The 15,715-nt window shown below is 38.8% G+C and overlaps 1 protein-coding gene across 5 annotated transcripts in view; it reads right to left on the bottom strand.

Moving 5' to 3' along the window:
* Window positions 1-15,715, bottom strand: part of DACH2 (dachshund family transcription factor 2) — a 234,446-nt gene that overhangs the window by 35,627 nt on the left and 183,104 nt on the right. For all 5 annotated transcript variants that reach the window (XM_056491704.1, XM_056491706.1, XM_056491705.1 and 2 more), the window contains 2 exons: window positions 9,579-9,714; window positions 6,818-6,898 (listed from right to left, as the gene is read on the bottom strand). In XM_056491704.1, the coding sequence (XP_056347679.1) occupies window positions 6,818-6,898; window positions 9,579-9,714 (217 nt within the window). The remainder of the gene's footprint in view (window positions 1-6,817; window positions 6,899-9,578; window positions 9,715-15,715) is intronic.

The raw sequence follows: 15,715 nt of genomic DNA, 5'->3' as shown, positions 1-15,715 counted from the left end.
TCTTCAGTGGATGGCCCAGGCAAGGATGAAATCCCCCCTAAAAACCCTGGCACCACCAGCACCAGGCTGTAACAAGCTGGGCTAATCCAGTTGAAATTATACTGATTGATCACAACTGTGGGCTCCTGCTCTTCCAGGAATGATGATGAATTTCCAAAGGACAACTGAAAATATGAAAAACCTACTGAGAGAACTGTGCATCCCCAGAAATGACTGTGGCTCTAACACAAATCTCATACACAAAAACCTTGGAGTGGTGCCTTCTGCCCCAACAATCAACATGAAATCTGATTTCCTGCTATCTGCAGCCCCAGTGGCTTCTGAGATGAGCACATGGGCCATTTCCAGCTCTGCCAACAAGAATCCATGTAACTTTATCAAAGGAATTCACCACAATGTCTGAGACATAATGAAGAACACATTTATTCTGGTTTCATGACTACACATCAGGAATAATCTTTTTCTACTTCCAGTCTGAGGTTAGTTCACTATCTTATGCACAGAACCCTTGAATGGTTAGGGTTAGAAGTTCACTAAGGATTTACTACTTGTAAATATCAGGAATATTCAAATGCACTAAACATTCTGAAACACTTTGGAGATGAACCTTAATGTGCAGTTTTTCTCAGCCCTGCTGTCTCCAGAAGCCTCTGGGCAGCAAATCTTCCACAAAAGGAAGACAGAGCCCTTAATTGCCATCTTAATGTGAGTGTTACACAGGAGACAGACACACTCCACAGAGCCATCCTAGATATTCAAGATCAAATTAGAAAAAAAGGCCCTGAGTACACAAAAGATGCTACACAAAATACCATCCACCAGTGCTGGATTTGCTCTTCTGACAGCAGGAGCACACACTGCTGTCACAATCATGAGCTCTGTGTTTCACTGATCTGGAACATCCAGCTGTGGGCAGCAGGACAAGCTCTGGCTCACTGGTAGGAACCCTCAGGAAAGAAATGTGTTTTATGAAGCACAGCCTCTGTGAATTTCCTGAAGGTCTTCCTCACTCACAAATACAGCAAAACTTCCAGTGTTACCAATTAACAACTTCTCTGACTAATTTTATCTGTATTTTTATCCCTTTCCTCCCCTGTGTGTGCACACTCGGGCATACAAATGCAGGTTTGGGGCTTAGGCAGGGGAGGCTGAGCCCAGGGATTCCTATACCATGAGAAAAACATTCAGCAACCTCTCAGACTGCCCACACCTTCCTGCTCAGAATGAGGACTGAAATGAAATAACTCATAGCACTGAGAATGTCACCAGCTGCAGGTCCAGGTTAATGACTTTGCACCAGAGGTAACTCCAAGCAGAGAATCCAGCAGGTCACTTTTAACACCTGTGCTAAGGAAAAGATTCCTGAACCTAATCCAAAAGCTTTCTTAGGTCTGCTAATCAACAATTTTTCTCCTCTGCTTGTATTTTTCAAATCTGATATAGTTCAGATGAATCTACATAAAACAATTCACAGTACTGGAGGAGAAGTGGGAATATCCCTGAAGAGACAACTGACTGAAGAGTATTTACCTGATTTCCCTCTTATTTGCCCATTTTATTGCACAGACTGACATGAATCCCTTACTAAAAATTTGTTTCAAGGCCTTTTCAGTAAAGAAATTTTCATTATTTCACCGTGTTTATACAGATTCATAATTTGTAGCGTTTAGACAACGATACATTAAAGTCACTGAAATCTAATAAATAAAACATATTAATAAATTATAAATCAATGCAAGAAACTGCCTTAGCCCATCTGGCAAGATAACTATAAAGCAGGTATTTTACTCATCAGAAAAAGGGCATTCCTAAAAATAATTCTGCAAACAAAGCTCTAATATAAACTTAATGTAAAAGGTGTGACCTTGGAGTACTTCACTAGTATCTCTTGCATAACTGCCTTCATATTTATAAATCTTTTAGCAATAGTTAAGCACACAATCATAATGTCCTGAGTACAGACATTTCAAAAATTAAAGCTTTACCTTTATTAATTATTTACATTTTGTGAATCTAAGTGTTAATAGAGTTTACCTTGGTTTTTATGAGTTTGAGTTTTTTTGGAGTGACTGACAATCACATCTACTATTAGGCAACCGTTTTAACAGTTGTCAGTTCACTTGTAGGTTAAATTTAACAACAAAAAAACACTTGTGGAAAATGCTTCCACCCAGAATAGAGCTCTGTGCTTCTTATCTTTCACTATTCTCTGAAGATAGAAAATGTAAAAATATCTCTGACTTATCCAGTGGACATTTGCACTGCACATGTCACTCAAGGCTTTGGGAAAAAGAAACCTTTAAATTCAAGGACTATTGCACCCACTGCTGATGAAACAACCCCAGGGTCTGTGATACACACAGACACCAGAATGAACATGGCTTCACTCCTAATTTGGGGAGTTCATGTATTCATGAGCACATCTGTGAAGAAAACAGCTTTTCTCTCATTTTACCTTTAACATGCCAGTCCTGACATGGCAAACAAGCAGCACAGAGACCGTGTGAGGTGCTGGCACTACTGCACACTCTGCACAGACACTGTGTGCTGCAGCTTCCTGCTCCTTGCTCTCCTTCTATTCCTCCCCTTTTCCATCTGGATGCTTTCAGATTAATTGCTGGGAAAGTTCCCTCTCTGCAGCACAGCCCCCACCAGCCTGTTGCTGTTTCAGGTGTTCTGCACCTGCTCATTCTCCTCCCCTCAGTCCTTTTGGCAGTGATGAATTTAAACAGCACAAACCCTCTTTTCTGTTAATGAAATCCAATAAATAAATATGGTTACTCTTTCATTACCACGGTCTCTGGCCATCTGAAAATATTTCACTCAGTGGACAGAAATGATGCAAAATCCCACTTTCCTTGAAGGGAAAGGTGTTCTTTAATAAACTGGGAAGGGAGAGCTGCCAGATGCAGAGTTTGGAGGCTGCTGTGTGCTGGGCCATGGGACACAGAGCCTGGACTGGGCTCAGGAGATGCAGGATGGGCTGGAGGAGGGAGCACTGGGAGTGCAGGGCAAACCCCCTTCTCAGCAAAAGTCAGTTATTTGTACTCACAGACTGCATGAAGTGGGTAAGTCTGAACATACAGATCATTGATGGAATTTCCTACAATACAGAAATATGTTTTTCACCCCTGTGTGAACATGCCATCCATGTCTGGGTATCAACCAGCAGCACGAGCTGGGGGAAAAACCTTCCAAAAAACCAAGCTCTGGTCAAACTGCTCCCACTGAAGACATCCTGTACATCCCCACTGATTTCACAAGAGTTGGGCCAGTGCCTTTTATTGCTCCAGCCTATGTGAGGAGTTGGAAATATTTCTTGTCATGCAGTCAAACAGAATAATTGTACCAGCATCTAAATCCGGCTGGAAGGCACGGCCAAATTCTTTTCTGGCTCATTTCACCTTCCTAACGCCAGAATTCATATGGAGGTTTCTGTAAAACCCATACAGGGCTGTGTCAAACACAATCCTGCCCCACACAATAGAGATTTTTTCCAGGATATGTACTGAAGCAGATGAATTTAAAGTGTAGTTTCTGTGAGTAATTGTGCAGGTAAAATGTGGGGCTGTGTTCCAGGGGGGATTTTGTGACTGTTTCCTTGCACTAGTGATTTCAAAATAAAGTGCAGATTACCCTTGATATGGTTTTCACTCAGAAATAGATGCACAGGCAAAATGCTGGTGGAAGATGCCAGAAAAAGGCATTTGACAAAAATATAGTACTGTATGTAATCCATGCAGTAAAAACAATTTTACATATATATATAAAGACCCCAAACCATGAAGACTTCCAAAGTTGTTTGACTTTGTTGCCCTCTAATGTTAAATTTGACCATACTTTCTCTAAAGAGATGATGAAAGGATGCAGAGTAATTGACATTTAATGGCATTTCTCCTTTAAAAAGCTTAAAGGTATGGCTGTAACTGGGCTTTAAACACCCTGCAGTGACACAGCCACAAATTCTGGAAATTCTGCCCCACCAACACATGCAAACAAATCACAGGAATTCCAACAACCTCTTAATAAATGTCTTTTAAAGAAGCACTGTTGTGAAGCCATTTTCCTCAGCCCTAATTACCTTGAAATTACTTTGATGAGAACAAAGTGGCACATTTTTTGTCTGTTGCTGAGATCACTTAAAATGGGACATGGAAAACAAAACCTCCCTATCCTAGGGGGTATTTTGTCTATAATCATTACAATAATTTTTATCATTTTTCTAATGTTAAGATTTCCCATAAATAGTACTCCTGAAAAATTTGAGTTCCTTAATTTTCAATTGTTGTATCTTAATTGTCATAGAGAGCTCAGCTTTGTGAAGTTATGTCAAGGTGTATAACACAAAAACACATTCAATATATGCCTTCAATAATTTCTTTGTTGTTTGAAAACTTCCAACTTACAGCAAAGCTGGCATTTTATGGCCTGCAGAGCTATAAATCATTTTTAAAATCATGATGATATTACTCAAAACAGATGTGAAAACATATGTTTGCCACGGTTGTATAAACCGCTTACTTGTCATCCTTAATAAATGTTGATACTTTTATTTTAACTACATTCCTTCTTAATAACTTTGAAAATCTTTTCCATGGTGAATATATTTTGCCATGGTAAGAGCAATGGCAGGTTTGGAAAAACAAAGCTTGCTCTGTGTGCAAATCACATGGATGTTTTCTGCAGGGCAAGGCTGCACAGATCACACTCCTCACACTGTGCACATCTGACTCTAAAACTCAACATAACTGAGGTGCCCAAAATAATTATACAGGAGAAAACAATAACAGAATTAGGAAAAAGGAATCTGAACAAGACTGGGACAAATCTTTGAGGACTAACCCCAGTGATTCCTACAGAAACTGCAGTAAGTCTGTCCCACTGATAAATGCAAAATCAGCTTGGAATCCTGGATATACAATCTTGGTGACTTTAAAATTTCTGTATTTCAGAGAAATTATCCCAGGATTAGCCCCACTATAATGTCATCAAAAGGTTCTCATTCTGAAGCCATGGGATGACTTGAAAAATCCTACTTGTACATGACAAAAAAAAAAAAAAAAAATTCTCATTCTCAGATTTTCTGAGAAAAACAACCTCTACAGACCAAGCAGAAAAGCAGAAACTCTGTTCTGTCTCTAAAATAGTATTTTAAAAAGTCTCATGATTTCAAGGCACTTTTTTCTGATGCAGGTGGATCTCTGAACATTAAATTAATTCTCAAAACATCCCCTAAGTGCATGCAGAACTAACACACGTATAAAGACATATTTCCCAGTACTTAACCAATTAAAGAAATTATGCAAAAATGTAGACTAGGAAATGAATAAACCTACACAACTTTAATCTTAAGGAGAATTATGGCACACAAACTGTTAGCATCAGGTCTTTGTGATTTCATCCATGTTAAAAGGAATGAACACAGGAGCCTGGGAATTGGGTTCACAGGTGGTGGATGTTCAATTATTTTCACTTTGGGGATTTCTGAATTATTTTTTCAGATTCTTAAACTGTACCTTCCTTCATCCATCCTGAGTGACAGAACTGCTACTACCAAGAAATACATGATTTGCATCTTTGAACCCCACAGGATACTGAATTGTTTCACTGAAAAATGACTGAACATGTGGCAAGAAACCATGCACAGTTCAACAGAATTAAAATCAACTGCACTTTCAGGCTTAGATTAAACACTTGCTATGCAATTACTACAGAAATGTAATTTTCAAATCTTAGGAGTGAAGGTATGGCTGGTAACTTTCTGTAAATGTCAACAGGAGTCAAGAGGGAAGGATTTTAGCAGGATGATCCAGACAGAAAATTATCTCAGAATGGCACAGAAGGGAAAGTGCTTAAATGCCCAGAAAAACCAGTGAATAGAAAACAGCTTCTGTCTTCAAGGAGAGCTGAGAACAAAAATACAAAATATAAGGAGGAAGTTTCAGGCTCTTCCTACCCACCACTGAAGCAATCACAGACCCGTAAGGAATAGAGCTTATTGCACAAAACCATGACACTGCTCAAATAATTTTATATAACTCTGGAACCACAGGGTATGGAGGGCCTCCAAATTCTCTTCTGATAGCCTACAAAATTGTCCATGCCTGCCTTTTAGTTCTCTCTGAAAATACATGACAATCACCTCAACTAAAACAGAAATCAGTTTGTGCTTTCACTTATGATGATAAATATGAATATTCTCAGTAGACTTACAAGTACATTTAGCTTATGTTGTCTCTTCTGTTTCTTTTCCTTCTCATCTTTTTCACTCTAAAACCTCACCATACCCCTCAGCATCTCTTTGCAGTGTTTTTCCAGAAAAAATCCCTGATTGTTCACCTTTTTCAGCACCCAAGAACCTCTGCAAGGAGAACCCAGCAGAGAAGCAATTCCCTGCCAAGAGCAGAATCCCTCCAGGCCAAACATCACCTCCTCCCTTGCTGCCCCTCACTGGTCAGACAATATAAAATCATATTTTGCTCACCCAGAGCATCAGAGCAGGCAGCACACACATCCCCTGAAGGCAAATAAACAATACCATGTGACTGATCAAATATTTGCCTGGAACTTCATAAATAATTGAACCAAAAGACCTGCAAAATATTATCCTCATGCTATATAAACAGAGAGAAGCAAAGTTCTCATTGCTTACACTTCCATGTGAGTTCACTGGATACATTATTCATTGCAATTAGGCACTTAGTTCTCTTAAATTAGTAATATAATGTCATTGCATATGCAGAACATGAGAAAAAGGAATTAAACACATAGTAAGTGGAACTAAATGATTGGGATGCAAAACAGTCTGTGATTTTACCTTTCTCCTTTTGTACTTTTTTTAGGCTGGTCCCAGTTTCTTGGTCAATGAGTTCTCCTTCCCTGCTGTTGGTCAGCATGGCTAAAAGAATCAGAGGGCACAGTTAAATAACACAGTATAAAAAAGTTAAGAGAAAAGAAAATATTAAACTATATTTCCTCTTGGTCAATATTTTGGTATTTTAATTCTTGGAGCCAAGTAAAATATGCAGTAAAAGCCAATCTGCTCAAGTTTATTAGACAAGGATACCAAGATAGAACAAAAATTACTACTGAGATGAATGTGTTTTCTCATTAAATGTTCAAATTAATTAATTAACAGGAAAAGCAATTCACAGAAAACCATTTTGGGGAAAAAAAACATTTAAGGATTTAAATATTAGTAATTATCTATAAAGCAATAAGCTTAATAAAAACCACAGATTGCCAAATCATATCCCAAATTGACTGGTGACAGCAAAACCCCCACAAAATTTTAGTGCTGAAGGGAATTCTTTACTTAACACCTGCAAGCTCAGCAAGAGCTGTGCAGTTTATGACTTCAGGATGCCTCTTTTCTTTGTTCTTATTTGATTAAAACATTTCCTTCTCTGCAATCCAACAATTGCACAATTCACAGTTATTCCACGGAGGACACTTGTTACCAACTTCATCACCATATTTTAGAGAGAGTTTTTTTAATAATTGCCAAAGTAAAACCACTGTATTTTTCCCAATGAAAAATATTTATCCATATCTTTACAACAGCAAGTATTAAATCTCTACATAGAGACATCAACAGTCTTTTTTACTGCTGCTACAGGAAGTTAAAAATTTCTTGTCCTGTGTATTTCCAGCCTTATTTTTACACAGGAAAAAGATGAGGGGAATGTATTCCACAGTCTCTGCCCTGTGTGTGCACAGAACTCAGGTTCTATCCACTGTGCTGGGCAGTGCTGCTGCAAGGAGCAGGGTCAGAACTGCAAAATGCCAGAAGCAGCTGAGGAGGTTGTGGATGGGAGGGAATTCTCCAGTGATTCCCTGGAGTGGAGTGCATGGCTTTAGTGGCTGAAATCTGGCTCAGCAGTGCCTGCATGGCTCCAGGCCATGAGGAGACAGCAGTGTTGACACACTCTGACGTGAAGAGATGTTAATTGACTTGCCCCAGATCCCTCTTGGAAGCACCAAGAATAGGATCCAAACTTCCTCTAGACAGAATTAGCATTTTAATCGACGGTGCACAGGCTGTGAGAGCTGTGCTGGAGAGACCAAAAAAGCCAGAAAGGCTTCAGCCTCGGGTTGATGAAGAAATGTGTGGGCACAAGGAGGCTTTTGGAACAAAAAAAGTCACCATATAATCTGTGACTTTCCTCTCATGCATATGAATAAGATTCTTTGCTCTTTTTCAAATGCAGGTGCCTTGAGCAGCACTTCCCTACCCAAGCACACCATGGGAGCTGGTTGGAGCAGGGAAGGGTAAAAGGCTGATCCCTCTGCAGGGGATGGGCTTTGCTGAGTGATGAACTTCATTAAAAACCACAGGGATGAACTTTCTGGGTATTCCATAGCAAGCCCTTCATCCCTGAAATTTTTTTGTGAACTTTCTTAAAAAACCATAGGGATGAACTTTCTGGGTATTCCATAGCAAGCCCCAACAAATAAATAAGTGCCTCTAGAAAATTCCTGAGGGGCTGAAGAGCAGCACTTCCCTACCCAAACAGGCTAAAGGAGCTGGTTGGAGCAGAGAAGCATAAAAGGAAGATCCCTTTGTGCAGGAGATACTGGCACAGGATGGGCTTTGCTGAGTGATGAACTTCATTAAAAAAGAGGGATGAACTTTCTGGTATTTTGTAACAAGCCCCTCATCCCCCCAAGTTTTTTTGTGAACTTCCTTAAGAAACCACTGGGATGAATTTTCTGGGTATTCCATAGTTCGTCTTTCATCCCTGAATATTTTTGGTGAACTTCCTTAAAAACCCATTGGGATGAACTTTCTGGGTATTCCACAGCAAGCCCTTCATCCCCCAAGTTTTTCTGTGAACTTCCTTAAAAAACCATTGGGATGAACTTTCTGGGTATTCCACAGCAAGCCCTTCATCTCCAGAATTTTGTAATGAGCTTCATTAAAAACCCTAAGGCTGAACTTTCTGGGTGTTCCATAGCAAGCCCTTCACCCATAAATTCTGTAATGATCTTCATTAAAACCCATTGGGATGAACTTTCAGGGTATTTTGTAACAAGCCCCTCATCCCTGTAATTTTTCTGCGGATTTCATTAAAACCCACTGGGATGAACTTTCTGGGTATTCTGTAAAAAGCCCCTCATCCCTGCAGTTTCTCTGTGACTTTCATTAAAAACCATTGGGATGAACTTTCAGGGTATTTTGTAACAAGCCCCTCATCCCTGTAATTTTTCTGTGACTTTCATTAAAACCCATTGGGATGAACTTTCAGGGTATTCTGTAACAAGCCCCTCATCCCTGTAATTTTTCTGTGACTTTCATTAAAACCCACTGGGATGAACTTTCAGGGTATTCTGTAACAAGCCCCCCATCCCTGTAATTTTTCTGTGACTTTCATTAAAACCCACTGGGATGAACTTTCTGGGTATTCTGTAACAAGCCCCTCATCCCTGTAATTTTTCTGCGGATTTCATTAAAACCCATTGGGATGATCTTTCTGTGTATTCTGTAACAAGCCCCCCATCCCTGCAGTTTCTCTGTGACTCTCATTAAAATCCCAGCGGGATGAGCCTGCTGGGTGCTCCCAGTGACGCCCACTGACCGATCCTGTCGGGGGTGGTGTCCAGCTGGGACGGGGAGCTGGACACGCTGCTGCTGGGCCGGGAGGACGCGTGGCTGCCGGGGCGCTGGCTCTCCTCCAGCGACGGCGCCGGCGACGGGCTGTCCTGGATCCTCTCCTGCAAAACAAGCACACCAAGGCTTCATGCACCATTCAACAAGGCTCCAACTAAAAAAAAAAAACTAAAAAAAAACACAACAAGGGAGGTTGGAGGTAAACAGAACACAACTCATAAGAGCCGTACTGTCATCTACAGCCAAAACCAACACAGCAACGTGTCCGAGCTTAGCTGATCAATTGTCACCTTTTATTAATTTTTTTTTGTTGGCAACTTTTTATGTTTTAAGTTTTTCACGCCTAGGAACATATAGGATATTCTTTCATGTTGCTTTCACAAATTATTTTTAATCTGCAGGTAGTAAGATTGCCATGTATGAGTCACATTTCAAATAAACAGCTCACAGTTGGACTGAACTGTCACTAAATGCAGTCAGATTTGGAATTAGAACCTGTACTTGTGAATTTGTAACTAGAATCTGTACCTGAGTAAATTACATCAGTATCTTCTCAGGGTACAAATGACAAATGCTGTAGCTCTGGTAAGAACTTCCCTCTTGCATGAAAAGCACCATTGGCTAACCAAAACAAGAGTCTGCTTGCAAATTTTTATGTTTTATATTTAATATAAAACATAATGATATAATAATTATATATAATATATAATATAAATTTTGTATTATTTTTTATGTTTATGTTGCACAGGAAACTTTAAATATAAATTAAAATACATAATTTTATATAAATTTAAATATATATATTTATTTTTATATTTATATTATATTTATATATATATAAATTAAATATATATAGTACATGACGTAAGGAGGAAAAAAGAGGTAGGAAATAAAAATTAAAAGTAATTTTTAAAAAGGCAAAATTAAATTCTGCATTTCTGTGTATCTATGTATCTACACTTGCAAATTGCCTGACGATGCCATGGAATTTTCATCAGTAAAAATCTTTAGGAACAGGTCAGGCTAACAAGGCATAAGTGAAAATTCATCCTTAAGACAAGAGATTGTGAGACCACTTGAGATCCATCCACCCCTTTGTTTCTACACACATACTTTTAATTAAAAATTGCAGTGCCCTTCATCCCTGTTCCAAGAATCAACTGAAAATTACAGTATTCTGAAAGGGACAATCAGGGCCTCATTTACTCCAGGTATTTTTCTCTCTAAATGCCTTCTATGTTTAAAACCTCTGTCAAAGTCCTTGAAGGTGCAGTTCCAAGGGAGAGAGACTAATGAGGAAAAATGGCTGAATTTACAGAATTCCAGAAAGGGAACACTGGGAGCTGCCCCCATTCCTGGCTATCAGCTGCTTCCTGTGCAAACCCAGAACTGAAATCTAACCTTCTTTTTTTTTAAAAAAGATATTCTCTTGCCTCCACCTCACTAAAAATCACAATTACAGTTCATCTGGGAAAGCTGTCTCAAAGAAACTTTGCAATCTTTCCTCCTTTCTAACCTATTCTGAAGATGTTTCTTTAAGAATATTCAATCTGGCTCCTCGGTAGCAATTTACTGTGTGCTCTGGAAAAGAAACTCAGTAACATCTTAAGTTTTTATGCAGTTTTCTAGGTGGAAGCCTGAATCAATAATGTAGCTCTGGGAAGAACATGGTGGTTCCTAGAAGTTTTTCCATTACAAACACCTGATATAAAAGCTGTTGTTTGGATGTATCAAGGCAATTCATTAATTACACCACCAGCAAGATCAACAAGGATATTCTGTTACCCATTAAAACCATCCCTCTAAGCCACACTCATCTGTGTATTTACAGCCACTTCTGAGAGTTATGCAAGGGGAACATGAGATTGGATCCTCCTCAGAGCCTGGGATGGCATTTCCCTATCCCAACCACACCAGTGAGAACATGGCACTGGATGTGTTTTAATAGGATTGCTATTGTACATTAAATAACAACCCAGCCTCAAAACCATGTAACAGATGTGTATCCATTACATAGCTGTTAATCCTCAATGGATCAGTTTCACTAATTATCTGTTGTTTAATGAACATACAGTAACTAACAGATCTGAAAGGGAGACTTTTAATGCTAATATTTAATAGACATTAAGTCTATTCTGTTGAGTCACAAGTTTTTATAATTTTGAAAACTTTCTACAAATTAGTTTTCAAATTCAGTGGAAGAAAAAAAAGTCCAAGTCACTGAGCTTAAAGTGTCCTGTGTTTTCTTCTTTTTGGCCTCCAAAAGAGAGGGTTTGGAGGCTGAGAGATGAACAGGTAAGAGAGAGTTGGGGCTTTGTGGATGTGCTGCTTACTGAGTTGCCCTTAAAATTCTTACCTCAAAAAGTACTGTCCTAAATAAGAATTACACATGCAAACCTGAGTGGATAAATTCTGTGTTTTTTACCTTTGTGCAAATTACAGCTTCCAAATAGGTTCCTGCTAACAGGTTACAACTCTGACTGCAATCTCCTTTGCCTGGATTTCAGCTTTAACAGTCCTCTTTGGCACTATTTCCTCTCTTTTTACCACAAAGAGCACTCAATTTACAATTAAGATACCATTTGGAAATGATTAATTTTACAGAAGAGTGCATAGTTTAAGTAAATTTCATTGTCTACTGCAACCATGAAAATGAATAGCCAGGGAGAGGACGTGCCAACTGTTCTGCAAAAAAACCCTATGAACAAATATGACTAGGAATTAACACTTAGATATCACACAAACAGCCATATATGTCATCTTAAATGGGAGTTATTTGAGTAATTCAAAAGCTGATGATTTGGAAAAGAAAAGTATTCCAGCTCCTTCTGCTAACTGCATTTCCCATTGTCTCTCACTGTGAAATAATCTCTGCTTGGAGTAATTTACCTTCAAACTCAGGGTCTTGGCTTGAAATCTTCAGGCAGAAGTAAAAGTGTCAAATAATAATGTCCTTTTTAATCACACAGTCAATCACATTCTGAGAGAATTAGTTGATTATGTCATCTAATATCTTCCCAGGCACAGGGAAGGCAGAGTTTTCCCTACAAGCAACAAAAGAGCTGAAATTCCCTCTGTATCACATGTGCTCGAAATGAGGATGGAGCATCACCATGTGAGGCTGCACAAGGATCAAGAAATTGTCCATTTCTACATGGAAAATGTGCTGAATTTCCCTTACTATAATGCAAATGCTACGAGCAGACTCTTCTTTTGCTGGTAAACAGATCCATTTTTCAGTCCTGTAATCAGTATGCATCTATTTAGCTACTTAACAGCAATGTGCTCTGGTTCATTAGGTAGCTACTGTTGTGTCTCAGCCTAGTTAAAATTTCACAGCAAGTTAATCTATTTTATTACAAATGAGAACACAAGTGATAATGTCCTCACCATTTTCCAAACACAGGGTTAACAGTATTTGTAACAAATCAATGAAGGCATTTAAATAGGCAAAATTGCAAATTTAAAATCTTAACATTTTGTTTTACACATTGGTGACTTCATTTTATTTGTCATCTATGTATTTTACAACCTTGTTACTTTTCATATATAATTTTTTTTCCCCTTGAAAATGGCTCAGTTACTTCTGTATCCTACAGGGCAGCCTGGTCCCACACTAGGTAAATTCAGAGTAATAAGGAAAACATTCCCAAATAAAGTAGTATTTTCCCTACTTATATTTCTTCCTATTCATAAATTTGCAAGATTAATATTCCAGGTTGTAATTGAATGAATTATACATAAGGACTCTACAGATTGTGAGAATTTATGAAAAATGAAAACATTTCTCAAGATCTCACCTATTTATCTACCTACATTACCTACTTCATCTCATCTTTTTTCCTTCTTTTACAGAGCTGTAACATAAATTCTCAAAAAGGACCTTTCCAGTATTTAATCCTCTTGAAGGGTAATATATATGTCTCACTAAAAATCAGTGTCCTTCTCTGCCTCAGAAAATGTAGCTACAAAGCTTGACATGGTTAATTTTAGTTGTGATTTAGCTCAATGGCACTGAAGTCATGAACTCACCCAATTTCCAGCCAGATCCTTGATTTCAGCTCAATATCCCCTTCCCTCCCCTGTGAGGGATTCTTCCACACCAATAATAGGAAATACTACACACTACTTGCATCCACACTAGTTTTATGTGAAATATATATGAACAGCTTACCTGGTTTTGACATAATCATCTTGACCTTAATTTCTTACCTCTGATTTTTTATAGTATTGATCTTCCTTTTATGTCAAGAGTTCAGAGAAATGATGCTGCTGGATTTTCCTTTTTATTTTTCTTTATTCTTAGTTGTAATGTAGTAGTAATTACTCTTCCAAATGTTAATCTATTAAGGAGTTCCTAAAGGATTCAGTGGCATTTCACTGCTGACAAAAGGCTTTGGAAGTCTGTCTGAGTCCTGCATGTTTTATTCAGACATTTATCTTGATATTTCATATTTAATTGAGGTGCTACTGCTTTAGAGGGCTCTGCAGTGGCTGGAATTCACCCTCTCTGATGAAATGGAAAGGAAGGAAAAATGGAGATTCTACTGGGTTTAAGCCTAGATCAGAGTTTTCAAGTGTTGTAAGAAAGATTTCAAGCTGATGTTGACCATGTAATTCACAATTCCAGCCAGCAAAGAATTGCCAACACTTTCTTTTTTTACTTAATACTAAGAAGTATTTCTTTCCAATTGACCTCACTTGATACTAATGCTGTTTGAATCCTAACAACCAGCACATTTTTAATAGTGTCCTAAAGTTTACAGTCTTTAATTGATGGGCTACTCAATTTAGCTTTTCCAAGGAAAAGAATCCCCTGTCACAGGCAGCAGGAGCTGTGCCACACCTGAACTGATGCCAACAAGAACCAGGATGGGCACAGCCATTTCTGGGCTAGAGAAGAGCAGTTTGGTTTGGATTTTGAGCCATTCCAGCCTGGAAATGAGCACACACAAAGACTGGGGGTGAGCTGTTGATCTTCTGAGCTACTTATAGTACCTGTGACTGCTGTAGGTGCTGGAGATGAACAAGGTAAACAGCTGGTCTGAAAACCAAGACAGGATCTGTGTGTCTGAAAGCCAGCTGGATCCCATTCATCTTTTGCACTGTACAGGGAAGTCATTCGCCTAAAATATGCACTTTGCCATTTAAAATGCAATTTTTTTTTCCACTGTGTACATATAGTTGTTTCAGTTGAAGTCAACTGGCAATTATTTCCTCACAGAATTTAAGAAATCATAAAAACTCCTACATTTACTGATTCTAATACCAGATGTTCACTCACTAATTCCATTACCTTGTGACTACTTCCTATCAATCCATTAATTGCCAGCTGCTAAGCCAAACAGAGAAGTGCAGCTGATCAGATGGTGCTGGGAAACAGCCAAACAGGAGCTGCCTTCTTCCCCATTTCTTAAATTAGCAGTTGCTGGGACAGCCATGGAAACCTTCACTCCTGGATTAAGATCTTGATGTTTTACTTTGAGTCTGAGAGCAAACAGGGCCTGAAGCTGGATTTTGGTACTTGTGCCTCTCTCCTGAATTGTTTCACCCAGAGCTGCCATGGAAGGCAGGAAAGGCACTCCCAGGACTAATGATGATCTTGCTCTACCTCATCTATGTTAGAGTCATACCAGTTATTAAGGACAAATGCAAATGACAAAGATAATATTAAAAATATCTGAGCCAGAACTAAGAGCTTACATGTGCTTGGCCTAACAATTTTCCTTTGCAAGCTCTGCAAAAAGAGATGTTTCTGAATGGATTTTTTTTTTTCCCCCCCACTTGGAAGTTTTAAATAAGTTTTCAGTGCTTAAAACCTCTCAGTGAGGGTTGTAAGGAGCCAGGAGCTCTTGGCACTGCAGAAGAGGGACAGCCTCTGAGAAGAGTATTTAATGCAATTTGAAAGGATCTGAACATCTCCCAGAAGAATAATTTCTCTCAATCAGTGAATAAAGAGATACAAACCTGCACACTCACTCCTCCTTTGCCTCAAACACAGCCACAAAAATTAACCTTATAAAAAGCAAACAAACTCCAGTGGCTCACATGTCACTCCTCCAGCACATCCCATCCCAGCAACCAGCTGCCTGCTATGGAACAGGA

This window comes from Oenanthe melanoleuca, chromosome 4A, assembly GCF_029582105.1.
Source record: "Oenanthe melanoleuca isolate GR-GAL-2019-014 chromosome 4A, OMel1.0, whole genome shotgun sequence".
In the NCBI taxonomy this organism is placed as follows: domain Eukaryota; kingdom Metazoa; phylum Chordata; class Aves; order Passeriformes; family Muscicapidae; genus Oenanthe; species Oenanthe melanoleuca.
Note: the sequence above shows the minus strand (reverse complement) of the source record. Positions and strands in the feature narration are given on the sequence as shown.